This window comes from Centroberyx gerrardi, chromosome 9, assembly GCF_048128805.1.
Source record: "Centroberyx gerrardi isolate f3 chromosome 9, fCenGer3.hap1.cur.20231027, whole genome shotgun sequence".
Lineage (NCBI taxonomy): Eukaryota > Metazoa > Chordata > Actinopteri > Beryciformes > Berycidae > Centroberyx > Centroberyx gerrardi.
In genome coordinates this window covers 24,826,188-24,851,886 of record NC_136005.1, presented here as the reverse complement: position 1 = coordinate 24,851,886, position 25,699 = coordinate 24,826,188, and the positions used below count along the sequence as shown (strand labels likewise).

The 25,699-nt window shown below is 40.7% G+C and overlaps 2 protein-coding genes and 1 long non-coding RNA gene across 3 annotated transcripts in view; all 3 read left to right on the top strand.

The window, feature by feature from the left end:
• The first annotated feature begins 422 nt into the window (after nucleotides 1–422).
• Nucleotides 423–5,274, top strand: LOC144539775 (uncharacterized). Its single transcript, XR_013505097.1, has 3 exons — nucleotides 423–550; nucleotides 1,459–1,508; nucleotides 5,189–5,274. It is a non-coding gene; the product is annotated as an uncharacterized LOC144539775 (long non-coding RNA).
• A 58-nt stretch (nucleotides 5,275–5,332) lies between these two features.
• c9h1orf210 (chromosome 9 C1orf210 homolog) lies at nucleotides 5,333–8,961 on the top strand. Its single transcript, XM_071925661.2, has 3 exons — nucleotides 5,333–5,865; nucleotides 6,469–6,663; nucleotides 7,631–8,961. Exons 1-3 carry the CDS (start codon nucleotides 5,808–5,810, stop codon nucleotides 7,837–7,839), a joined length of 462 nt encoding a protein of 153 aa, XP_071781762.2. The 5' UTR covers nucleotides 5,333–5,807; the 3' UTR covers nucleotides 7,840–8,961.
• Nucleotides 8,962–9,844: 883 nt separating this feature from the next.
• ap1m3 (adaptor related protein complex 1 subunit mu 3) overlaps nucleotides 9,845–25,699 on the top strand; it is a 28,598-nt gene continuing 12,743 nt past the window's right edge. The window contains exons 1-5 of the mRNA XM_071925639.2: nucleotides 9,845–10,055; nucleotides 15,267–15,423; nucleotides 16,353–16,420; nucleotides 17,222–17,352; nucleotides 23,630–23,777. Coding sequence (XP_071781740.1) covers nucleotides 10,014–10,055; nucleotides 15,267–15,423; nucleotides 16,353–16,420; nucleotides 17,222–17,352; nucleotides 23,630–23,777 — 546 coding nt within the window. The 5' untranslated portion in view covers nucleotides 9,845–10,013. The remainder of the gene's footprint in view (nucleotides 10,056–15,266; nucleotides 15,424–16,352; nucleotides 16,421–17,221; nucleotides 17,353–23,629; nucleotides 23,778–25,699) is intronic.

The following is a 25,699-nucleotide window of genomic DNA, read 5'->3' as shown; positions in this document are numbered from 1 at the left end:
CACACGCACACACTGTGAGACTGTCGGAAATCATGCAAAAACATACAAAAAAGCAGGGTCAAGTGATTACTCAGTGCCTTGTGTGTTTTTCTTTTTTGTATCTACACTAACACAACATATTTTCACAAAAATGTAACTTTGGCCAGTTTGACCTGCTGCTACAGTTACACTTATATAATGCAGCCTGTTAGTAACAGTGTAAAATATGATATGTAGGTCACAAATCATATTTTACCTGGCACCCAGCCTCTTCCTGGTTTGGCACTGATGAGTGACAGCTTTGCCTCTGGCCAGGTCTGGCGTGCCATTGGACGGAGAGGAGGAATAGTAGGCGGGAGGGAGCACACCTTAGTTACAAAGTTACCCATTAACTTGTCCTTCTGGGAAGTAACTGCAGAGCACACCTCTTTCAACCTTTGCACAACGTGTCCCCATTTTACAGACAAAGCAAAACAAATCTAGGTAACGCTGCAGTGAAATGTGATATCTGAGGCAGAGCGGGTGAACGTGCTCAAGGGATCTACAGGGATCTACAGGGACAGGTGAGCAGGTAAGGCACATGAAACAAACAGCTGACCTTCTCATTATTCTCAAACTGTGGGTTTTGCCAATGTCATAATACTCTATATTGCTCTTCTTAATATCATGTGACTGTCTGACTCTCTTGTCCATCAAACAAGAGAACTCTGGGCTATAGCTGCTTTTGCACACCTGTAGCAACTGGTAATGTAATAACTGCCAGATAATGTAAAAATGTAATAAAAATATTATCCAGCAATTTATTACATTACATTTTTAACCCATTTAGAGTGATGATTTATCCACATTTTGACAAGTTATTACATTATCCAACAGTTACTACATCATCAGCTGCTACAATAACATGTGAGCACTATATACTTTCATTCAGATGTAGTCATAGTTGTGACCAAAGAGAACAGATTAAAGGTGGCAGTGCCAGGTTGGTCAACATGGTTGACTTGAGCATGACACATGGACACATTTCTGAGCAAGTTAGTGTAAACCATCACAGAATATATAATGCATTGTAATGCATTCTGTAGTGGCTGCTGAAGGCCATTCCTTCTCAACTGCTGAAAACAAACTCACCCAAAGCCTCTACTTTTCAGTCCCCTGGCAGTCAGATCATTCCCTGCACCTTCTAATGGCTAAAAAGCTAATTCCTCTCAAGGTGTAGCAACAATGGAGCATTAATAACACAGAGAGTATGTCATTTGTAATTTATGCAGTAAAAACTGACAGTTGATGTCTACATCTTAAACAGCCATGTCCTTATCACACCCCTCTGCCAGTGACAGCATACCGACCCACATGTTGATATCGCTTGCTTGCTGTTTTCACCCAAAATACTACCGCTCCGCTAACAACCCACTTCCATTAACCATGGTTTCAACATCACAGTGCTTATGTAAATAATCTTCATTTTTCACTCTAAAGGGAGCATGCATTGAGGTCCGGCCATTTCACAAAGGAGCAGGGTGTTGAAGGTAAGCTTTAAATATCAAATATCATCATTGGGGCCATGATGGAGGTTGTGTAGTATGTGTTGTTATTAGCTGTTACTAAGGTTGGCTTTTCACTCGCCGCGTCTCTGTGGCCTCTCTGTTGACACTGCCATTATTCCCAGACTGAAAGGCAAAGGCAAACATGACATTTGTGGGCACTTAACTTAAGTGAGCTTAGATCTAGCTATTATGACCTTGTTTCAATATGCTTAAGAGAAAAACTAAAAAGAAAAGATGGGTTAATCATTATTCAGAATCATGCTTTAATTACCGAAACAATCTTGTTTAAACTTAAATAGCTGGTTCCACCTCTTTGAGCTTGATCTACGCGAGTAACATTACATGAACAATGTCTCTCTGCCAGCTGTTTTTCAACTTACTGCACTATCAGACCATATGCCATTATCCTTGACGAACAATAGCACAGCCCAACTCCCCCACAAATTTCAAAGCAATGACAAAAATACATAACTTGGCACTTGGATAAGAGGGAAGAAGGGAGGCTCGCTCGCTGCCCTGTGGCTCGTCGGGGGCAAGGGTCAGCCGAAAGATGGTCTTGTGTACGACTTTCTCTGAGAGAGAGAGAGAGAGAGAGAGAGAGAGAGAGCAACTTTAATCAGCACAGTCCAGCAGATGAAAAAGAGCAATGGGATGGGTCGGTGATGAACAGGTCTGAAGAGCCATTTATAGAACCACGGCAGCCTTTCCAAACAGAGGTTTGCTTGGTCAAGTATCATCTGTAATTATGTTAAATGAAGCCAGATGCATTTTCTGATAAGCAGTTCGCAAAATGCATACAGTCTTTCATGCGATGTGATGATATCTTTTTGATTTAACATGCAGCTGTTTGTGACACAAGCCAAGATGAGAGAAATCTGACGTTAAATGCTATGTCACCTCAGCTGTCCTAATTACATTTCAAGCCAGAAAATTGCTTATGGTTTATTTGTCTGTTCAAAGGAATGCAATCGCACTCCACATGGAGAATATATTTCAATGTTTAATTCAGTTGCGTGACAGACAGACAGAACATTTTCCACCCTCCGGCCTTCATCAGTGTCTCGGCTGACGCTCAACCGGCAAATTCGGAGCACTGAAACAAAAAAATGACTGAAAGAAAAACTGACTCCTTGCTTTAGTGTCAACATTCAAACACAGACAAAGATAAGACAAAGGGCTCTTCCACATGAATGCCCACATGCACACACAAATTTGATTAGAAGCGAAAAAGACATGCACCTACAAGCGTAAGCATGCACACACCGGTGCACAGACACACACACACACACACACACACACACACACACACACACACACACACACAACCCCATCTGACACACATCTATTCCTCGCTCCCAGGCTTCTCTCCCACAGCTCCCAGTCTTGCCCTGCCTGATGTGTGTGTGTGTTTTGTTGTGCTTTGCCTGTGTGAGGACAGGACAGGAAGAGATAAAGGCAGCCCTACCGGTCTGTTCACAGCCAAAGCTGCCGAACAGAATAGTAGAAGACGATGAAGGGGAAGAGGCCTAATGGCCAGCGAGCCGGCCGGACCCTTCTCTCTGTGAAAAATCACCTCGGAGTCTGGAGAGGCTGTCTGGGAGAGAGAGAGAGATAGAGAGGAGAAAAATACACAAATCTTCAAGAAAAAACACAGGAGCTTGACTCTGCGAAACAAAAGCTATTGTCTGAGAGGAAAAAGCAACAAGCCTGTCTTTGGGAGACGGAGATTGAAAAGCTTGATGGATATGAAATCCTAAATCACTGTCTTCAAAGTGTGAAATTAGACTTGAATTGGATCTGTGTTCATAGAGTTCATGTCCCAAGAAGTTTCCAAAGATGATTTCACTGGCCTGCTTGCGGCTTGTATTTTTCTGTTGCCCTCCCAAGCCAAAAGTGAATGGGGAGTGATGGAGAAGATATGGAGATGATAGTGATCCAGAGCCATTACTGTCCAAAATCTATGCCCATCCAAAATACCTGCTTAAGACCATGACCCAGGACATCTTAAAACATCTCAAAATATGGGTTCTGGCTCGACATGTTATATGATATAAGCTCTAGATAGTGCATGGTGTAATAAGAAATGGATGGAAACATGAGAACTTGTCTTCATCTTCACAGCCATATTGCAAATGCAATATGTCAGACCTATGTAAAACCATGTGAGCATGCAAATAACTTATCCTTTTCGGCTAATTTGCAAATAACTGTACACAATGGTCCCCTGTATTTCAGACTCCAGTTAATATGGAAGGGTTCCAAATGATTTGCATTCACAGCATCACTGAAGTGTTGTGCTGTCAAGTCACACAGGTCAAAGCAAGTGAAAGTGCAGTCCTTTACATTTTGAGAAAAGCAATATGACCATCAAAAATGGAGATTGACAACAGGGAAAAAAGAAATGGGAATAATATGGTGGGCTATGAAAAATATGAAAAACCAATGTTGGTCATAATTGTTGGCACCATTTCCCATCTGCATTACCTTTAAACGTTGCCCAAATGTCATGGCTCAAATTAGTAATACATAAACAACCTTTAAAGATTATAGGTATGTGGGTAACATTGCATCCTGCAGATGGATAATGGATCATATAGGATGCTAAAATTACTGTTGGTCAAAATTGTTGGCAGTAAGTAAGTAATAATCAGCAGCATTTCCATATGAATAAATTCTGCTCCTCCCTATCACCAACTGATATAACACAATATTGATTCAATCTACAGCCAGTTCATGACAGCTTTTATATTTGCTGCTCTAAACTCCCGGTGTCTGGTAGCTCTTTCCTTAGAAAAATCCTCTGGCACACAGGAAGTGATGTATTTTACATTCTCAGTAGCAACAGATGTTGCCCAGGTATAATGGCATTTACAATGCTGATGGCTGCTGACTCTACACTTTATTGTCTTTCTGGAATGTGGTTCCAGTACTGTAGGGAGCTGTGGAGCATGGGCTTGTTGTTTGTTTTGTTGTTTCTGAAGACTGCTTACCGTAAGTGGAGTGAGCTCCCCAACACGGTTAGGTCCGAAAATCGTCAGACATTCACAGTCAGATTATCTGTCTGTCTCTCTCCCTTTCTCTTTCTCTCTCTCTCTCTCTCTCTCTCTCTCTCTCTCTCTCACACACACACACACACACACACAAATCTGTGATCCTCCATTTTGCCTGCCTTGAATGTCAGCTAGGCCTACAGAGGAAGGTATGAGTGTGTGGGACTTCCTGTTTGTGGCACACTTTTCCTGTTGTGGATGATATCCTCCTCAGCCTCTGACAGCTTGTACTCAATTGTGATTTTTAGATTTAACTCACGACAGTGTCTCCTTTTATGACAACGCATTTGTTCTTCATAGATAAGTGAACTATTCAGGTCATTTGATTGTTCCCATTCTTTTTGAGTGGTTCGTTTATGAAATATGCATTTACTGGCACAAAGAGTCCAAAAGAATTAAACGCCACAATGCAAATGGGGCATTGTAGTTTGTCGATATTCTGCATAATTGAAAAAGACTACGATTCGATTCTTCCACTTGCAAGATGCCTTTGTAGATGCCTTTGTAGGGCAAATGAGTAAAATTGATGGTTTGACAGAAAGCTGCACATTGATGTAATTGTGTTAATCTATCCCTCTCTTCCCAATTCTCTCTCTCTCTCTGTCTCTAAAGCCTCATTTGACGGCAGCAAGAGGACTCGGGCTCATATCTCAACCCGTACATGGGACAACAATGCCACCACCCTTGACTTGTCACTGAACCGCGCATCACCATCACTCAACCTTGCCACCTAGTGGAGCTCCGGAGGCTTGACCCCCACCCGGTCCAGATAAATCTCCCAGACAACTACCTCCCCCAGCTGGGGAGAGGCCTGCTCTGCACCATTTCCATTAGACCCCATTCAAATTTTGCCAGGTGAGGGCAATATTTCACTCACCCGGGTTTGAACATTACTAACCACTGGATGGCGAGGAGATAAAACTTCCATCCCAGCTTGAGCTACAGGAATTCAAGACTCATTTCAGTGTCAGCTGGACCTTGTGGACAGAGATGCTCTAAGCCGGCAGTTCACCAGGTCACACAGACTGTATTTGGGTGACAAACCATGCTGCTTCCCACACACTGACTTCCTGTTTTAAACTGGGGGTTTGTATACTCCCATGATCAACGGTTTGCTGTTGGAGTTAATGGTGCACCCGAGCAAGAGACAAGTCTCCTCCAGAAAGAAACAAATTGAGCCAAGAAGGAGAAGTCACCCTCCAAAGTGACTACCCAACAAGAGCGAAGCCAGATGGAACCATCATCAAATGACACACATTCTACAACTATCCCAGCAACAACACAAAATGGTAAGGATTCAGTTATCCAGTTAACAGAAACCATTCATTTATCATCGGAGTAAATCAGCTTTGAGTCTTGCCAATCTGAGTCTAACTTGACTGTTACAGAGTTTTTGATAAAGACACTTAGCTCAAAAAGAATTGAGAGATGCTGCGATGCACAAGTACGTAATTCATAATAAGCTGCGACCTATTTGGCTCTGTGAAACCAAATACAGAAGCCAAACTTTCCCACCATAGTATTAGAACCCAAATGAGCTAAAACACTAATGAAAGTTATTAGTATTTTATCTCTGTATCCTGCAGCTGCACATGCACAGTGGGATTCTTTTTTAATTTGTAACTTGTGACTTAAACTATCTGCTGATCGCAGCTAAAAACATAGCTATGGATGGAGTGGATGCTGACGCTGCCCTCTGGATTGATGTCATTCAGTCCTTAGCTATCCCACAGTGAAATGGACATCTGGTCTACCTGGTGTGAAGTGGCAACAGCTGCAGTTGCACATTTGGATGCTTTGCATAGTGGGAAGGATGAAAACAGGGATGACATCAAACCAGGATGCTGCTTGAAAAAAGTGTCCTTTCCTTTGTTTTCTCTTCTCCTATACAGGCACACTGACAAGCCAGACAGACAAACCCACCTCTCAAAACTGGGAGTTTCTGGTGGCCGTCCTGGCCACAGCCATCTCCATCTCCATTCTCATCGCCCTCCTGGCTAAATGCCAGGTGGTGCGGCGCTACCTGGCCAGCTACAGGCACACCAGGCTGAGGGACGGAGACAACGTTAGCCAGTGTGACCACGCCGGTTTGTTGGTTTTACAATTCCTCTTGAATTTTATAGTTGTTTTTCTTTGTAGGGTTCTTGTCACATTATGGAAACAAATTTTGCAACATATGACATTCAGCGACCCTGGAAACAACTTGTTTGCATTGCATTCTGCAATGGTGTTGGCCACAAGTTAACAAGCAAATGAGCCATTTGCACTCATTGATTTCAAAGACAATTCCTAACAAAAATTCTGTTAACTGAAATGCCCACACAGATTTTTTTTGCCACAATGTGACCATTGCCTGATAAAGACAAATTCAGACCAAAATGCAAAACTATGAAGGTCAAACCAGAAGGGAGAATGCTGCTCAATTTCAGCCTCAAAATATTCCGTCATTCACTGTGCTCAAGGACAGTTCAATCTGCACTTCACTACCATCTCTCATGGCCAAAAACTAATGGGAAGAATTCAAAAAGATGGAAAAGGTGACAGTATCAAGGATGATTTTCTGGGAGGCACATTTTCTGGTTGTGAACTGATAGCACTGCAATAATTAAAAGCTCATTTGGAAGTAAAAGTTCAGACAAACTTTGTATAATTGCACAAATCCAGTTCATTAATCATTGTTGATGGAGCCGCTCCAGGCTGTACATCAACATGACATCACAGATTTTGAGCCATGCATCTCCTGTTTCTACCTATGGGGAAGAGTTTGTCATATTCATAAACACTGACTGGACTGTCCATTAGAATGACATGTGGGACGTCCCATATAATGATTATTGGTCCTGATGTAACTTGTGTGCTTCATGTTGTATGCAGTGGGCGATGTAAATTTAACAAAAGCGAAAAATGTTGCCTTCACTCACTCTTCCACTAAAATCTGTAGTAAACAACAGAACTTGCAAATGGATTTTATCCTTGCTGCTTATGCCTATTATGATTTACTACAAGGTGAATTTCTACATGAAGGATAATACAGGTTTCTGTTACTGCCACCAGGCTTGGAAGTGGAATTTGCCATGCACGGGGGGCGTGGAATGAACCCTCACTCTGTCCCTCATGTGGGCGAGGATGAAGACGATGATGATGGCTTCATCGAGGATAACTACATCCAGGCCAGTGAGAGAGAGAGGGCTGAGAGGGCAGCGGAGGACATGGGAGACACAGAGGAAGAGGAGGAGATGGATATTGAATTTGCCATCGCTTAGAAGAAGTCGCCCCCCCCCCCCCCCCCCATTTTGTTTGTCTGGGTCTAGTTGCAGGAATCACCAATTTCACTCCTACATTTTTTTTCAATTAAGTGAAATGCAAATTCTGGATGAAAAGATGGCAGTTCTTCAACTTACTAGTGGTTACATGGTTACATTTAGGAAAAGGGGCAGGAAAAACATTTGAAGGTCAGCGTTCATTTCAAACAGCAGACAACATGACTTCAAGTTACATGGATTATTATGGCAGTAGTTCTCAAAGTATGGTCTGCGGACCCCTAAAAGTTCTTAAGAGGGTTTCAGGACATTCTTAGGAAAATAAATAAAATTAATTTTGCTCTAATCATCATAGATTTCACAATTATATTTCTGCGGTTCTATGCAATAATCAAAGCGATAAAAATTCTTCAATAAACACCAAAAAATTGAAAAAGAAAATAGAGATCAAAGGGTGTCAGACATGAACCTGGGGTCTTCAGCCAAATGAGCGTTTTTGATTTGGCAGGCCTGGGTATGAAAAATATCCCTGTATGATTTTTTTCATTTTGTAGAGACACTATGCTAAATAAAAAACACATCTACAGTATCAATAAACCAACAGTTCACTTTGTACTGTCATTTTGTTTCTGCCAGTGATATCTAATCAAAGGTGCAAGTATTCATGAATGTATAATATGATTCTAGGCAAATATGTGCTATGATTGAAAAAGCCCATAAAATTGTTTGCCTTTTGCATTGACAAAAATGTCACGTAACCTTAAAGAATGATGTTGTACAGTACTGATTTGTGCTGATATTTGTATTATGGTAACCATTTCAGAAGTCCCTTCATCTATTCACTACTTCAGTGAACAGTTCATCATGTGATTTGGGTAAAAAGTGTGAGCTCTAGGATCTGTCGGGCTACTCTGAGTTCAGTAAAAATCCAATTATGAATGGAGCAACAAAACTTGATCTGCATGTCTGTCTTTACCTTTTGTAACATCCAAACCAAGGATTGTAGTGGAGGGTGAGTCCACTTAAATTCAGTTTACCCACGTTTGTATTTGCCGAATATACGAAATATAATTTACCCACCCTTTTGGCCTCACATAAATCTCCATGACATACATTCACACATCAATGGTGCGACTCATGTGTGCATAAGGTCTTTCAAGTTGAATAAAGGCGTAAATAAATGGTTTTCTGAATGTCCCATTGGACTTTTGTTTTCATTGGTGGTTGTTTGCCTCATGGTGATCACCGACTGGAGGTCATAATTTACTCACCTTTATTTACCATTACATCACTGATCATCACAACATCAATAATGAGGCTATAAAAATAATCAAGTTACAATCGCGTGGGAAAAAAACGCCACAATTTGTCTGAAGACGACGCTCGGGGCGTAATGGGATCCTCTTCCACCCGTCCAACTGACGAAAGCTGTCTGACAGGTCCGACTGTGTCAAAACTGAAGCTGACAGGCGAGGCTCCTACCCGGAAACCAGCTGCGTCAAGCTGCGAGAGACAGCCGCAGTAATACCGGAAATACCGACGATTTGGCCTTCAAAATAAAAGTGCACAATTTGCCATTAAGTATTGGGGTGTACAGAAAATAGATATAAAAACGTTTTTATATCTATGGTACAGACGAACAAACATTCTGAAATACTCAGTGGAATCATTTCATTAATTATAGACGAAAACTCTCAATGTAAAATGCACACTAACAAGATTATATTGTACTATGGTGCATTATTTCCTGGTGAAAAAGTGCCTTCTGGACAGGTAACTTTGAGGCTTATAATTAATATTGGATAGCCTCCACACAAAAAAACATACTATCTAAAAAAAAAGTCCATTATAATCCATAGTCTAGCTCTGGCATTGTTGTTTCTAAAGGCTATAGACACAGTAGGAGTCCCAGTGCTTGGTGTGAAGTCAGCCGGCACACCACCACCACAGGAAGCCCCCCTCCCTCACTCCTTCTTTCTTCGGCTAGCTTGACACTCCGGTCCGGAAAAGCAGCGAGTTGCAGTCAAACGCAACGACCGAGGGAGTGGAGGAGAGGAGGAAGGAAGATGATGGGAGAAACTATTAGCCCAGTTAAGTGACCCATATTTTACGGAATTACCGTACAACCATATACTATCTAGTCTAGTTCTTGTACTCGGGGATTTTTCTTTACCAAGATGTCGGCGTCTGCGATATTTATCCTCGACCTGAAAGGAAAGGTGAGTTTGTTGCGACTTGTTGGGGGGGGGGGGGAAGTTGACATGAGGATATCAACAACGAAGCACCTGCTAGAAGAGGAGAGAAATGGCTCGTGTAAAGTGCAAGAATGACAGAAAGTTATCGGACACTGACGCTTGAAATTATTTTTTATTGGCGCGTATCACGTGTCTATGTCATACAAGCCACTTTTAGCCCACATTTACATTTCTGGACAAAGATACTCTGCACTGTCACCCCTGTGTAAGAGAGAAAGCAGAAGAGAAGAGGCAGAACTTGCCAAACTCGTTTCAACAGTGTCAGTATACACCGAAAGGCTTGTTCTTGTGCAGCGAGGCAGCCCTTACAGTATGTGATGTGTCCTATTTCAAAGTTTAAAGCTGTATAATTTGTAGCAGTCATACATTAGCCTTTTAAAAATCACATAGTCTATACTTAAGAATTCAGAAATATGTTCCAAAATGTTCAAAAGATGGGCAAAAAATGTACTTGGACATGTAGATGATAATCGAAATATATTTTGAAACATATTTTGGATATAGGCCTATCTGCAGATATGTGGTCAACATCACATAGGAAGAACGTATTTTCAGTGCCTCAAATGTATTTCTAATGAATGTCATCTACATGTACGCTTACATAGCCTATGTATTTTTGGCAAATTGTATATTTTAAATCTTTAATATAGTTAATATCTCTAAACATACTCTGAAGTATATATGAAATGCTTTTTTGCACTATGGCAATGATAAATTAGGATACTAAAATTAGGCTACTATTAATTGATATAGGTTCCACATTTAAACCCAATAAGGTTATTTTATTTGGGAGGGAGAAATAATGAAATTGCTGAAGAAGAAGAAGACCCATGTATTTGACAAGGTCTACCAGGGGAATGGATTAGTCCCTCATAGCCTGGATGTCTGATTGTGCTGATTAAAGGTTCTCTCTCTCTCTCTCTCTCTCTCTCTCTCTCTCTCTCTCTCTCTCTCTCTCTCTCTGCCCTGGGGCAAGTCAGTAGCTATTCACCTTCAACCCTCTCTCTTTCTCTCTCTCTCTGCTCTGACCAGGCGAGATCCCCTGTCTTCCTCTACAGCAGTAGAAGCAGAAAAGGGAGGCACTTTTGTGTATCTTATATGATATACGTATACTGGGCTAAATTACATAAGGGGATGAAAATATTCAAAATGACCCCATAGTTAACCAGGAACCACATGTGCACACATAGGCAATCATGTAGACTCACACACAGTATGCACAAACAGACAGGTCAACATCCCTGGTACACACATCCATACAGACACACACACTGTAGAAGGAAACCGGTTTGCACCTCTGCCCTTTACCCCTCCACCCTTAGGCTGTGCACCCCCCCTCCTCCCCCCATCGCAGCTCCTGGGCTCTAGACTGCAGGCTGCTGGCTGGTGGGAGCTAATTATGTAGACTGAAATGTTCCTCCTTTAAAATCAGCGTGGTACCAAACTGTTCCCGATGCTTTCCGATAGAACGTTCAATAAGTGGACGTTTCAAAAGTTTTGGGTCGTCATGCACACCAAATTTCATTTGCTGGAAGCTTAAAACTTAATCGTAGGAGGCTGAAAAAGTCCCAGACTCCTCAGTCGTGCAACATGAAGCTTTGGCTCTTATAAATGGGGTTATAGGCTAGCTTTTAGTTGATTCTTTATCATGGTCTTTGATTGGAGACATTCAAGTTGAATGGCTGTGCTGTAATGAACCTCTTGCTGTTCAGAAAATGTGTCACTGTGTGACATGTCCAATGTCCAATTCAGTGGCATCTCTTTGCTTTCTTGAATGTGCCATTATTTGACTTACAGATAAACAAATATTAACTCCTCTCAGCTTTCTAAGACTGGAATATCATCATCTTATTCTATGTGATATTTCTCTTAGAGTGATATGGGAATTATTTCATTTGTATTGTGATTGTTACACAAAGAGTTGATGTGCGATACAAATTGACATTAGCGCTATAGATTTTTTTCTGTGCTTGTTTGCCTTCAAATGAAGGTCCTCTGTTTGCCGTTCGCCTTTAGAGGTCAGCAGCGTGTGGTTCCTATTGATTTTAAACACTGTAAACAGTTCCTGATTGGCCTGTGTGTCCCATTAACAAACTTCCCCTAAAGCCTTTCTGAAATCCCCGGAAAAAATCATCAAGGCCACCAGTGGTGTGAAGAGACATGTTCACCACAGTAAGAACCTGTCCTATACTGCTCTAGAAAATGTTAGATATAACATTTAGTATAATTTCTCACTAATAAATACAGGACTATTGTTTAGAATGATCAGTTTTATAAAAGTATGTTTATAAGGTATCTAAATAAGAACAGTTTTCGTGAATTCGAACCAAAACTGGGACCAAAACCTAAATTGCCTCCAACCTCCACAGCCAACAAATTGCTAAACACACACTACACTGAAGAGGGGTATTTGTAACTAGTGTAATTAGTCACTACCTACCTCTAAAGGTCAATTAAACTGATATTAAAACCAGAATATATGTGTGTATCTGGAATAAGTTAACCCATGCACAGTAGCATTTTATGAGCCTTGGATTATTAAGTAGCTGCAGGGGCATGTAATAGGATAACTGATAGTTTAAGGCATTCTATATGATGTGGACTTCATCTGCTGAATATACTACTGTATCTGTTTTGTATTTTTAATCTGAGTTTAACTGACACACATTTGAACCAACCCTGTTGACATGACAATAAAGTATTGACTCTTGAATGTCCTAAAGGTGAAACATAGGCCATTCCAAAACATGTCAGTGATTGTAGCCTGGACATAATCAAGCTTCCAGCCCCTCAGATACAGTATGTATTGACAAAGGATGAGCTGCCAACTCTCCCAGCATCTCACTGTGTCCTTATCCTCACCTCTAGCTATCAGCTGCAGAGTTAGCAGACTGAAAATGGCTCTCAACCTCAAAAGTGTCTGAATGGCAAAAAAAAAAAAAAGTTGACCTACACACCGATATATGGACAGTGGGGAGCTGAACGTGGCAGAATGGGGAATAGAGCAGTGAATAAGAAACATGTCATGGCTTGTCATCATAAATGTGTTTGATTAAATCTCTGGAAAGGGTAGCGATATTATGAGACGATGTTAATATGTAGGTTGCTTGATGATTCATTTCTTTATTGTCTTGAACCTCAGTGGAAGCGTTTGACATTCTACTAAGCCCAAACAGCCCTTCTGATGAAGGCTTTAATACCGAAACATACAGTAATAAAGAAATTACATTATATGCAAGAGCCCAGTGTGCAGGAGTCACTCTTGGGCTGGTCTGTGACTAAGCCGCAACCAATCATGATTCCTTCTAGGCTATATATTTTCACTTCACGCCATAGTGCCCTTTTATGGACACTTTCCATCTGTATATGTGTCCCTCTTAGTATTTTTGTTTAATTTTCCCTTGGAGGCAAAAATGATGCTAGTGAAACCAGTCGGTTGCAGATCTTCAATACAATGCATTATATGTGCGGGTGTGTGTTTTGTTGTTGTTGGCCATTGTCTTTAGTAATGGTGCATTTTAAACCCATATGGACTCCTGATTTGTTGATGAAACACACTCCATAAATTTAAATCCATCAATATTGATTATGTGTCTACTGCACTAACTGGTAGTGTGCAAATGAATCTGCTGATGTTGCTCTGCTAGTATCCTGCAGACAGATCTATCAGAAAGTTGTCTACCACTGAAATCCTTAATGATGGAATACTCAATAAGCTAATGTTGGCAACAAAGGCAACTCGCAAATCAAAACCAGTAAGAGGAATATTTTGTCCAATATTGTTTTCCAGCAAAGTTTATTTCAGGACGTTAAAACTTCATCACTGGACACATAAAATAGTTCCAGGGCCCTTCAGTGTCACAGCTTTTCTTTCAGATACAAGGATTTGCCTATGCCTCATTCTCTCTCTCTGGTGACCTTTGAACTTTTCGCTCTGTGGTTTCCGTCTCCCCTCACAGAAGCCGAGCAGTGGCCTGATCATATCCTTTTCTCTCCCCCAGATTACTTTACTTTCCTGGTATTTCCTTTTTTTTTATTTCTTATTTCCTCCTTCTTTTGTTGTCTCTGCCCCTGTGTGACCCCTGCGCTATAGAGGCTCCTCTATTAAAGAAGGTTGGAAGCTGTGTGTGTGCGTGTGTGTGTCTGTGTGTTGGTGCGTGTGTGTGTGTGAATGTGAGAGAGAGTGAGTGAGATCCCTCAAGCGTAGGAGCTTTGATCTCTTTCTTCATTTCTTTCTGTGTGTCAGGACTCAACCGAGACTCACTGCTGACTCATCTAGTTGTGTGCGTGTGTGTGTGCGTGTGTGTGTGCGTGTGTGTGTGCGTGTGTGTTGAAATTAAGAGGTGTGGTATTTCTCAGGGCTAAATGAAGTAAATCTTACGTAGTTGGGTTCTCTGATCATCGTTGTTGGTTGATTGGAAATTCCTCAATAGTCACAGATGTGACTTAGTGCTCAACTTTGTGGCTGACTGTCATGACAGCACCTCATACAGCTCCTGTCTTAATCCCAGTCAACAGTTGTAAGAGCTGCAGTATGTGGGAAATAATTAAATTATGCAATTCACTCATAGAATCGTGTATTTTTCATCAGTTACTTAATTTTTTATTTGCTCATCTCTTGAAATGCTAGACTAAAATTATTGAACAGGCACTTGGAAAAATCCACCCTAAAACAATTGCCTACCTCTGATTAAAAGCAACAAATTCTTCTGGAAGTTGCTGAAAGTCATTCTGGGAAATGTAGGAAATCACCGACTGATGTAGATGAGGCAGGTTGAGGGAAAGTGGGCACACCAAAAAAGTAAATTACAAAAATTAACCGCAAAATAACTCCTGGAATGCAACATCGCAAATTGATGATGTATAGCCTTGGTATGCTGAGCCTTGCTGCAAGGCTCAGCATACTTGCTAATTCATGTGTTATGTTAAAAGCCGGTCAACAGACCTTCATGAGGGCATTAAAACTACAAATCAAAACAGACAATTGAGTTGGAAACACTGTCATCGAGGGATGAACTGTGAAAATCAGATCCAGGAGGTTGTTGTATTTAAGCATCTTGCCTAGGTGCTGTATCTCAGCCAAAAGTTATAAATATTTTATGACTGGACGGTCTCTTTACAATGTACTATAATGTCTTCTGCCTCTATATTTTGTGCCATATGTTACGTATCCAGGTGCTGATCTGCCGTAACTACATGGGGAACATGGACATGAATGAGATCGACCACTTCATGCCCATGCTGATGAAGAGAGAAGAGGATGCTGAGATGACACCGGTCGTCACCCATGGCTCCGCCCACTTTCTGTGGATCAAACACAGCAACCTCTACTGTATCCAAACAGAGCTCATGTCTGAACACTTTACTACGCTTTGTAGTACCTGCTGATCGGAAGGCTTTTATAGGAATAGAGAGTAGCAAAATGGACATTTATTCATATGAAAATCAGCTTTTGGGACATTTGTAGTCAATTTTCTAGTGGGATTTCATGCATGAAGGTTCCATATATGTGAAATCACTAATGCTTACTATACTTTAATCTTTACTTTTCTTCCTATTTGAGTCCAAGGCATTTGCATTCCCATTTCCTACTTCAAAGTCAAGGCCCGCCCATCATTCATTGGTATTTGTGATCATATCTTATCATATATAACATATCTGTAGATGAGGGAGGCTCAATACAGTATCAAGGAGATTTGCAGCAGCAGATATCACACACCTGCCTGCCATCTTTGGGTTAACAATCTTCCAGCCTGAGCTGTATTCGGTTCCATAGGAAGTTCTGTGTTTCAGGTCTGCGCAGCAGGCAGCTTCTGTTTCATGTTCCATCATATCACGCTTCACAGCCAGTTGAAAAATTGAACACAGCTTCACTATGATGTGTTATGCACTGTACTCTTTCTTCATTGGGAGATTGGGCAGTCAAACTTCCTCACACATTATTAATTCAGCATGATGTTGAGGTCGTGAGTAAGCTGTATTCCCAGCGCACTGCGTTAGACAACCGAGCTGCTTTCCCTGTGGCCATGTTCTCAATTGCATGCAAGTGTGATGCATTCTGGAAACCTTTTCAACAATTTATTTCATTGCACTAATCTCATAACCACCCAGGGACATCTAAAGGATATTCACCATCCATCTTCATCTTGTCTATTTCTGATTCAGAGACCAATTTGCATGTTTTTCAACTCAACTTTCTCTGCTTGTATGCTTGTCACTTGTAGATCTGTGGTTGCTATTTCTTAACAGTCCTTTTTTCAGTGGTGGCGATGACCAAGAAGAATGCCAATGCTGCTCTGGTGTACTCCTTCCTCTATAAAATAGTGCAGGTGTGTATGTTTATTCTAAGTCCTTAATTATACACATGGGAAGGGAAAGTCGTCATGTCGCCCCCTGCTGTCTGCATTCAAAACTGGCCATCAAAATGAATTGGATGGTTTACACATTTCATATTAGGCCAACACAACATAAGGTGTGATTACAGCTCTATTTCCTGTGAAATTGATTGTTATCTCAGTTTCTCAAATAATCTGGTGGCATTTTTCCAAAACAGACTACAAAGCCTGTTGCCCTGATGATTCCACCGCCACAATCCACTGCAGCGAGCACCGTCGCTCTGAGCTCCAGCGGCGGAGCATTTACAAATTCTGATTGGCAAGGTTGCCTACATCCAATAGCTGGCTTGTCAAAATACTTCTGATCATCAAAGCATCCAGTGTGGGGAAAACTTGTATGAGTCAGGGCATGTAGAGGAGTTTATGTACTCTTGATCGCTCTCCCTCATTTTAGGGGTATGACAATCATATAGTGCAGTAGCAAGGCTGTGTAAAAATGTACATGTTGCTTCATCTCGTTCATAGCTGATGTACCTTAGTGTTGCAAAATCATATATGAAACTTCAAGCTGTTACTAATTTGTAATCAATTATTAAAAATCCCCCTATGGGAAAATGAATGGTGATTTTTTTTTCCTTGAGCACAACCAGCAGATGGCGTAAATTGACACTTTCCCTCCCTAACACAACGCACAAAACACACAAAAACACACCCACACAATTCATATGGGCCGTACCCATTAAGATATAACATGAATGGCAAACAGAGTGTGTGCTCGTTTGTTTGTGTGTTTAGGTGTTTAAAGAGTACTTTAAGGAGCTCGAGGAGGAGAGTATCCGTGACAACTTTGTGACGGTGTACGAGCTGATGGACGAAGTGATGGACTTTGGTTTCCCTCAGACCACCGACAGCAAGATCCTACAAGAGTAAGAACACTATTGCCCACGCAATGATTGTCTCGCACACGATGAAATGGGACGTAGAGAGATGATGCATCTTTGCGCTGTGTGAAATTACACTTTTCCTAATGGGAGCGCTATAATTAAAAGTCACATTTTTTTCAACTCAAATGTGATATCTGAGATGCCGCGGGTCCAGTTTTCACCAAACTTGGAGGGATGATGCATTCTGGCACAGTGTTATGGCATTTGAAAATAACACTGATTGGCCTGATGGTGGCGCTAAACTTTCAAACTTTGGAAAGCCAAAATTCCTACAGCACTGATCCGATTGTTACGAAATTTGGAGATGTGATGCATTTTGGCACTGGTGTTTGAAAATTAACCCTGATTGGCCTGATGAGGGTGCTATAATTAAAGGTCAAAATTTATATAAGTCAAATTGACATGAAACTAGCCATGCACATCCAGCCATCCTTATTAATTACACTGATTGTTCTAATTGGGATGCTATAATTCAAGGGTCAAAGGTCAAAACTTTTGAGTGATGATGCATTTTAGTGTTGTGTTCAGGCGTTTAAAAACATTACACTGGCCTGATGGGCGCTGTAATTCAAGGTAAAGATTTCAAACTTTGAGAGGCCACAACTGCTACACCACCAGTCAGATTTCGATGAAACTTGGCGGGATGATAGATCTTGTTACTATTTGGCCCAAGGGCTGCCTGCATCCTTCACAGGAGATGACATGTTTACCTGTTATGCTATCAGTGGTCAAATTGGAATACCTGAAGTGAGGGAGGGAGCCTAGACCTTCGGGGTGTCGCTCCGTTCCTGTTCTCCCCCACAACACAACTAACCCCGCCACTTCTCCACGTACCCCGAATTTGAAATCCCTTTTCATACTCTTGTGTGAACTGTCTACCCAGAATACCGGTGGAGTTTTTATGCAGCAGTTAGGGCAGGGGAAGTTTTGGTTCAGCGTTCCAAACCCGGTCTACATCTCATTTCCCGTCACAAAGCTGGCTTCAGTTCCTACACAGTCTGTTTTTACACAGGGAGTAAGATTTTTTTTTTTTTTTTTAATGGTATATTTGTTGCATTAGTTGTTTTCATTCAACAAAGTACAGCCCTCAGTGACTAAAGCTACAGTGAATGGTGGACCTTTTTCCGGTGAGTGAAATGAAAGTAACTGCAGTAACTCTTCTTGTTTGGACTCCACAAATGTTTTCCGCTCGTTGGCTTACAAGGGGTTGTTTTGCTTTTCTTTTCCTCTCGGCTCCTGGGAGAGGCATTTGTTCCAGGAAAAGGCTCAACATTTGCTTTATAGCCATGCAACCACGGTAACATCAGGCTTTATGTGTGGCGAATCACCTTGGCTCTTAATTAGTGTTGCCCTTTATATTTGAATCCCTCCATCTTACATGGGATATCATTTCCCATTTTCTCTCCTTAAACATGCTTAAGCTGTTTTGGTAATATGGGGACTGATGAATTTCTGAGGATCAAGGCTTGGCTGAGGTATGTGTGTCTGTGTGTGTGTGTGTGTGTGTGTGTGTGTGTGTGTTGTTTATGGTCTGGGGTCTGAATAGGGCTGATAATCGCCAGGCTCCTATTGACACTCACACACAATGCCACCGTCAGCTGGACACACTCGAGACTTTCAGACAGAAAAGCCCTGCTCTTCTCTTGGCCAAGGAGACACACACACACACACACACACACACACACACACACACACACACACACACAGAGTCATCTCTCTCTCATATGCCCACAAATACACACTCACTGTCTCTCTCTCTGCAAGCTATTCCAGCTCTCCGCCCATTTCATGCCTTGACCACCACAACAATACTGCCTTTCTCTTACATTATAAGACTACCCACCTGGTGAGTGTATGAGTGTGTGTGTGTGTGTGTGTGTGTGTGTGTGTGGGTGGATGTAAGAGACAGAGCAAGTGAGACTGCATGTGCATGTGTAGGGATGCTTATGTGTTCATGTGCGTATGCCTACATGCTTGTATATTTGTATGTGCTTTCATGTGCGTGTGTGTGTGTGTGTGTGTGTGTTATGATTGCTATTCTTATGCTAATCTGTCAATTTGCTGCCAGCCCTGCTCCCAGATCCTTTCATTAGCATTTCTGAGGCAAATCAGGGCAAAACAGAACAAACAGCCAAACAACAAAACAACCCAACATCAACCCCAAGCCCACTTGTCGCCGCCTTTCATCTCTCAGCACTTTTAGACTTTGCTGTGTGTCAACATTCACTCAAGACTCAATAGGTGGGAAGAACTGGGACAGAAAACAAGGGAGAAAATGTTGCCTCAATCAATTAATCAATCAATCTAAAACTTGTTTATGTAGCACTTTTATGTCGTTGCAATTAGATCTTGTACGTCAACTTTTCAACGATCAAATGAAACAGGCCTCCTTTGTGTTCAGATCGACTGTTCAGTTTAATGTTCATGTATTTTTTTAAATTATACAATAGGCTTTGATTAGGTATCCTAGCCTCACGGGTCACAAAACCTGGTCAGCGTTTCAATTCAAGCAAAAAAGAAAAGAAAAACAGCAAAATTGAGTTACACGGGTTTCATTTGACAACACTGTTATGCAAGACCAACGCGGTGCCTGGGTTCTTAATGCCTCAGGCTGAGCAGAATATCATTTATTACATTATTTTGGGTTCATAGGCCTGTGGGTTTTTGGCTCACCCACTGACAATTGAATCATTTGACCACCAGTGCCACTATTATTGGGGAATGCTATAGTTTTAGGACATAGCAGGGTGTTCCTGGCCTTCACAGAGGCCAAGGTGGTAACATCACTAGTGAGTTGGGTATTACAGGGTTATGGGAGGTTCACGATTCTCTAAAAGCATACAGCAACCGCTAAGGAGCAAACACAGGGCAAAGCCATTCTGAAATCCTATTCAAAGAAAAAAATTAGTGACATGCATTTACAAGCCTTTTGCGAAAAGATGGAAAACACATATTTCACATTTTCATGTAGATAGAAAAAAATACTTTATTTTTTTTTTTTAAGAAAATTTGCAATACCCATTTCAAAGTGATGAGGAGTTCCTATGGTGTGTTTTTTGTTGTAAAAAGATGAGTCTGGGGACAGCAGATCCATGTGGAACATCGGATCAGTCTGTCAGTGACTCTGGGGAAAACGTACAGGCCTGGGGAGGAGAAGAAAGGATAAGGAAGAATAGGGTTTGGGAGGAGAGGAGAGGAGAGGGAGGAGGAAAGAGGAAGAGATGTTAGAAGAGTGGATACAGAGGGAGGAGATGAATGGGTTAGTGGGAAGTGGAGAGGAGGGGTGGGTAGCATTACTTCTAGCGAGAAGGCAGAGGAGGAGAGATTGCTTAAGGGGGAATGCAGGTTGAAAGTGCTCTGTGTGTCAGTCGTCTGTGTGTCAGTCGTCTGTGTGTCAGTCGTCTGTGTCAGTCGTCTGTGTCTTCCCACCTGTCTATGCAGTGCTAAATATGAGCACGCATTCATGTCTACATGTGTTTGAGCGATTGACGAGTTGAATGCAAGGCAGCATGTAGGGCACTGTATTAATAGACTTAGCTGCCATACACGTATGCTGTCCTTGTGTGTTATTATTAGCCACTTCTCCATAGCAGGTCCAAGTGCGGCTTAACAGCGCCAGTTCAAAATGTATATAACCCAGTGCCCAAAGCATCATTTGTTTTCTATTTGAAATGCAGTACAAATCATCTCTGGTGGCAATAATATATGTTTTTTGTATTGTTCATTTTGGACCAAGGTTATTATTGTAAATTAAAACTAAGACAAAAACTAGGTGTTAAAAAACATTGTCATAAACTGAAATAAAACTAAAACTGAACTAAAACTATCTTGTCTACTTGTAACACTAAATTAAAATTAAAATATACATGAAATGTTTTAGTTTTTGTTTTTTTGTTCATGTGCAGGATAAAAAAAATGAATTTTGGCTATTTTTATTAAACGCTAATAGAAAATATTCATGTAAATACATTTTAAATTTTAAGATTTATTGTTTGTATGACACAGTACCCGTTGCAAACATACATGTTTTGAGTTTCTGTTCTTACACCTTTAAAAAATACCACGCCTACCAAAAATTCTAAAACTAGAACTGAAAGAACTGAAATAACAACTAAGCTAAACTAAACTAAATTCCAAACTATAATAATCATGCTTTGGACATTGTGTTCTGGGGAAAATTAGGTGGCATAAGAACGAGAAAGCCCTGACTGCTGTAGCTCTGCTTGGCTGTGCAGTGGAAACCAGGCCCGTGAGAGGTGAACAGTGGCGGGGGGCAGGTGTTGGGTCACATGTTGTTTACCTATAGGTGCAGCTCCCTCCTATTCTCATGACAAGTCATTGTGTCTCCATGGACTAGTCAGAGGATAGTAACAGCAAACTGGTTTTCCAGCTTGCACAGTAGAGGCAACCTACTACACAGTGGATGGATGGATGGATGGATGGATGGATGAATGGATGGATGGATGTATCAACAGATTAATCAAGAAGAATAATCATGATGACAATCATAATGTATAAATGGAATAAACAGAATTTTAAGTAACACTTTACAGCGGCCTTATTGCAGTATATTAACCTGTATATTAACCTATGGAAAATAACTGTACGTACATCATGAAAATCATCCTAATACATAATGTACTTAGATCCATGTAGCAACACCGTTTTAATGAAGCCATTTGAATGGTGTGTTACATTGTTGTAAGTACATTATGGATTAGGGAGATTTTTCATCAAATACCTACACAGTAATATTGTGTACTTACAATACTTTTCTATATGTTAATACACAGGTTAATACACTGGAATAAGGCCATTGTAAAGTGTTACCAAATTTTATCTGCCAAAATGAAGGAAGGACCTGAGTGCATGGGGGAGCCAGAGTATCTTGAAAGCATTTTCCTGGCAGAGTTTAGGTTCACTCAACCCCTTAAATGCCAGCAAATACCGAGTCATTGTGAGGGATTGTCTTCATATGGTGAGGTGTTTAAATAGTTAATTCCCAAAGCGACTGTACATCTTTTACCACTTAAATATCTCAAACATATACTGGAATCAGGTAATAAAAATGTTATTTTGTCAACCAAGGCCTTAAGTTACCTACTGCCCTTCCTGCAGTAGCAGAATTTGATTTAATTTTGTGCTGTCAATCATTCTCTAAAAGGTACTACCCTTTTCAAATGATGGGCATCTCATTTTGGATCACAACTGCTCATTTCAATCCTGATTCTGCTGGTCCCTTCAAGGATGACAAAACTGCCATCTGTGAGGCATAACTGGTCACTGAATGGCTTGATGAGCATGGAAAAATTGAAAACCTCATGCCATATCTGTCTTAGTCACTGCATTGTAACCCACTTGAACACTAATGACAGTTTTTGGAGTGACAAAACAAAACATCAGATGATGGAATTTCTTGTGTCTTTGAATTTCTTCAGTAGAGGTTAAAATCCTTGGAGAATCTAGGCATATTAAAGCTGTTCTGGCGTGTTGCCCAACACCCTGTGAAGACACTTGATGTTGGTGTTTCATTTACCAAATAAATATACTCAATAGTTCAGTATCATGCTAACAAATGCACTTAAGTTGCATTGAGATGGCTGTTTATTATCTGTGGCAACAGTCACAATGGGCTCATGTAAATCCCCTTATTCTAATTACATCCATGAATAACCTTTACATAACCTGAAAAACAAACTCTTTTAATTTATTCACGCTAGAGTAACTCCAATTATTTTCAGTCATGAGGTGCGATTAAAAATAAAATCTTAAGCCATTCCTCAAGAGATTGGGTTCATGTTCCAAACAAAACATACACACACACACACACACACACACACACACACACACACACACACACACACACACACACACACACACACACACACACACACACACACACACACACACACTAGTTGATGCCATTTCCTATCCACAATAGATGAGACTATGATATCGCTCCTCTCTGCTGGTGTCAATCTTTAAGAGATTAAATCATAAAGAAACACTGCAGTCCTTTCTCTAGATCAGTGTTTTTTTCTCCATGATGAGAAATTCAGTCTCTTGCCTTGGGACCTGTGCTTTTTAGAACACATTACTACAAATGTTCCTGTGTGATCATTAGTTTCAAAAACCAGGCTGAAGATGATGGGAAAATCTGTGCAGGTGTAGCACAGATTATCAGGGTTACAGACTGAATTTGGGGGCAATGTGACCCATGTCACAACTGTCTGTCTTTCTGTCTCTCTCTCTCTCTCAGGTACATCACCCAGCAGGGCCACAAGTTAGAGGTGGGGGCCCCTCGGCCTCCCGCCACCGTCACCAATGCCGTGTCTTGGCGCTCAGAGGGCATCAAGTACAGGAAGAATGAAGTCTTCATGGACGTCATTGAGTCAGTCAACCTATTGGTGAGGAACATAGTTACTGTGTCAAAATCACATATCTATATTTTTTGTTTTACTTTATTTCATCAGAGAGTTACAGACGTCCCAGTGTTGCAATTTTTAGATGGCATAGTGTAGAACATTCATCATCTCTGATCATATAATCCATTTAATATATCTGCTGGTGATGTTAGTCAGAAGACCGTACAGTATCAGGCCAGTACCATTATCAGAATGAGGTTTTCATGGTTACCGTCAAGTCAACTTGCTGTTGGGGATTATAGTTACTCTACTGCAAATGCTGCACTACAGTTGCAGTCACATGAATTGCACAGCTCAGTGGGGTGGATTTCTGCACACATCAGCATGTAGCAGAACTGGTTACACAGGTGTTTTATTTCTTGAGGCACTTACAATGCAGTAAAATACAAAATTCTTAAAGCACCATTATGATTGCAATGGCACAATGTATTTGTTATTATAAAAACCATTATCATGGACATCATTCAGTGAGTTAACATGATGGTTTGACTTTGCCAGGATATTTTCATGGCCCCCATAGCAAATTTGCCGCATGCTTGCATGCTACATCAAGGAGTCAACAAGTGGTGGCTAGATAATTATCTCCCTTGCCAAAAAAGCCTCCTGGGGCCAAGATGGCCACCAGCTTTTCAGAAAATCAAGAGGCAAGACACAACAAACTCTTTGGAAAAAGACCCAAGAGTGAGTCATTTTGTCAGCTTCTCGTTGTTTTTTGGCTTAGACAGATATAAACAAACATGTCCTTGGGTATAGCAAGACTATTTCATTAATATTTTCCCATCTTTGATGCATATGTAATATGCTAAAATCATGGGATGAACCTGTATACCTAAATCTTATGTGTATGCCTGCAAAACAGTAATGTTTTTTAATCATAGAAACAAAACAATGTCTTCTTTATGCCAAGCTGGTGTCTCTTAGAAGTGTGCTACAGAAATAAAGTTACCATTAATTCTATTGTTCCACTATGGTTTGCTGATGTAAGTGATCAGCAAAAACTGTCCCTTTTACATAACTAAAAAATTTAAATAACCACCATCCCACAAAAGCTTGATGGATACCACCACAAATACAATGCAATCAATGCATACAATAAATGACTCCTCACCTAGACAAGTGTTTGACGAAACAAAATAATATATTACATCTTTTTCATGAAAGCCTCAGAGTTAGAAAAAATACAAACGAAGTAAAACATAAAGAAAATAGTACAGAATTCTAAATAGCCGATGTAACAATATGCTGCAATGATCACAAACTATTCAAACTTGTTGCAACCTTCTCAACTAATGCACAACCAACTATTAAAATACCTTATGTATAATGAAAATTGTCCCACACAACTACTCAAGCACACTGTATTATCACACAACATTTTATTAAACTTATTTACAATAATCATTTGAATTGCCTTATAATAGATGACATTATCATTACATGTTGTTCTCCATGCCCAGCCTTTTAATCTTGGCACTCAGCAGTCATGATGGTCTCCAAGACTGTAAACCCATGACTTGTAACATCTTTCTACTTCAATAAGTGGTGTTAGAGGTGCTGTCTGTATCCATGAGTGTTATAGAGAAACACACTGTGCTCAGTGATCCCATGGTGCTGCATGAAGCCCTGGACAACACACAGATTCATAGCTACAACAAACCACACGTTACTCTGTCATCACTGGAATATGAGATTCACATTTAACCAGGAACTCTTATCTGCATGAAAGTAAATTTGTGTGTAAATCAATCTTTTGGCATAATATTTTACAGTAAATATGATTGACTCACAATTTTCATTAAAGACTCCAAGATCTTTTTTAATTGTGAGTGATTGTAATGTTATGTGTTTACTTACTTGTATTTCTTTTGTTTGCATTTCAACCCAGATGGATTTTCTGAAATGTC

Coding starts and splice junctions, on each gene's coding strand:
- c9h1orf210 (XM_071925661.2), top strand. CDS start 5,808: ATGGAACCATCATCAAATGACACACATTCTACAACTATCCCAGCAACA. Junction 5,866..6,468: donor CCCAGCAACAACACAAAATG/GTAAGGATTCAG, acceptor TCTCCTATACAG/GCACACTGACAAGCCAGACA. Junction 6,664..7,630: donor TAGCCAGTGTGACCACGCCG/GTTTGTTGGTTT, acceptor TACTGCCACCAG/GCTTGGAAGTGGAATTTGCC.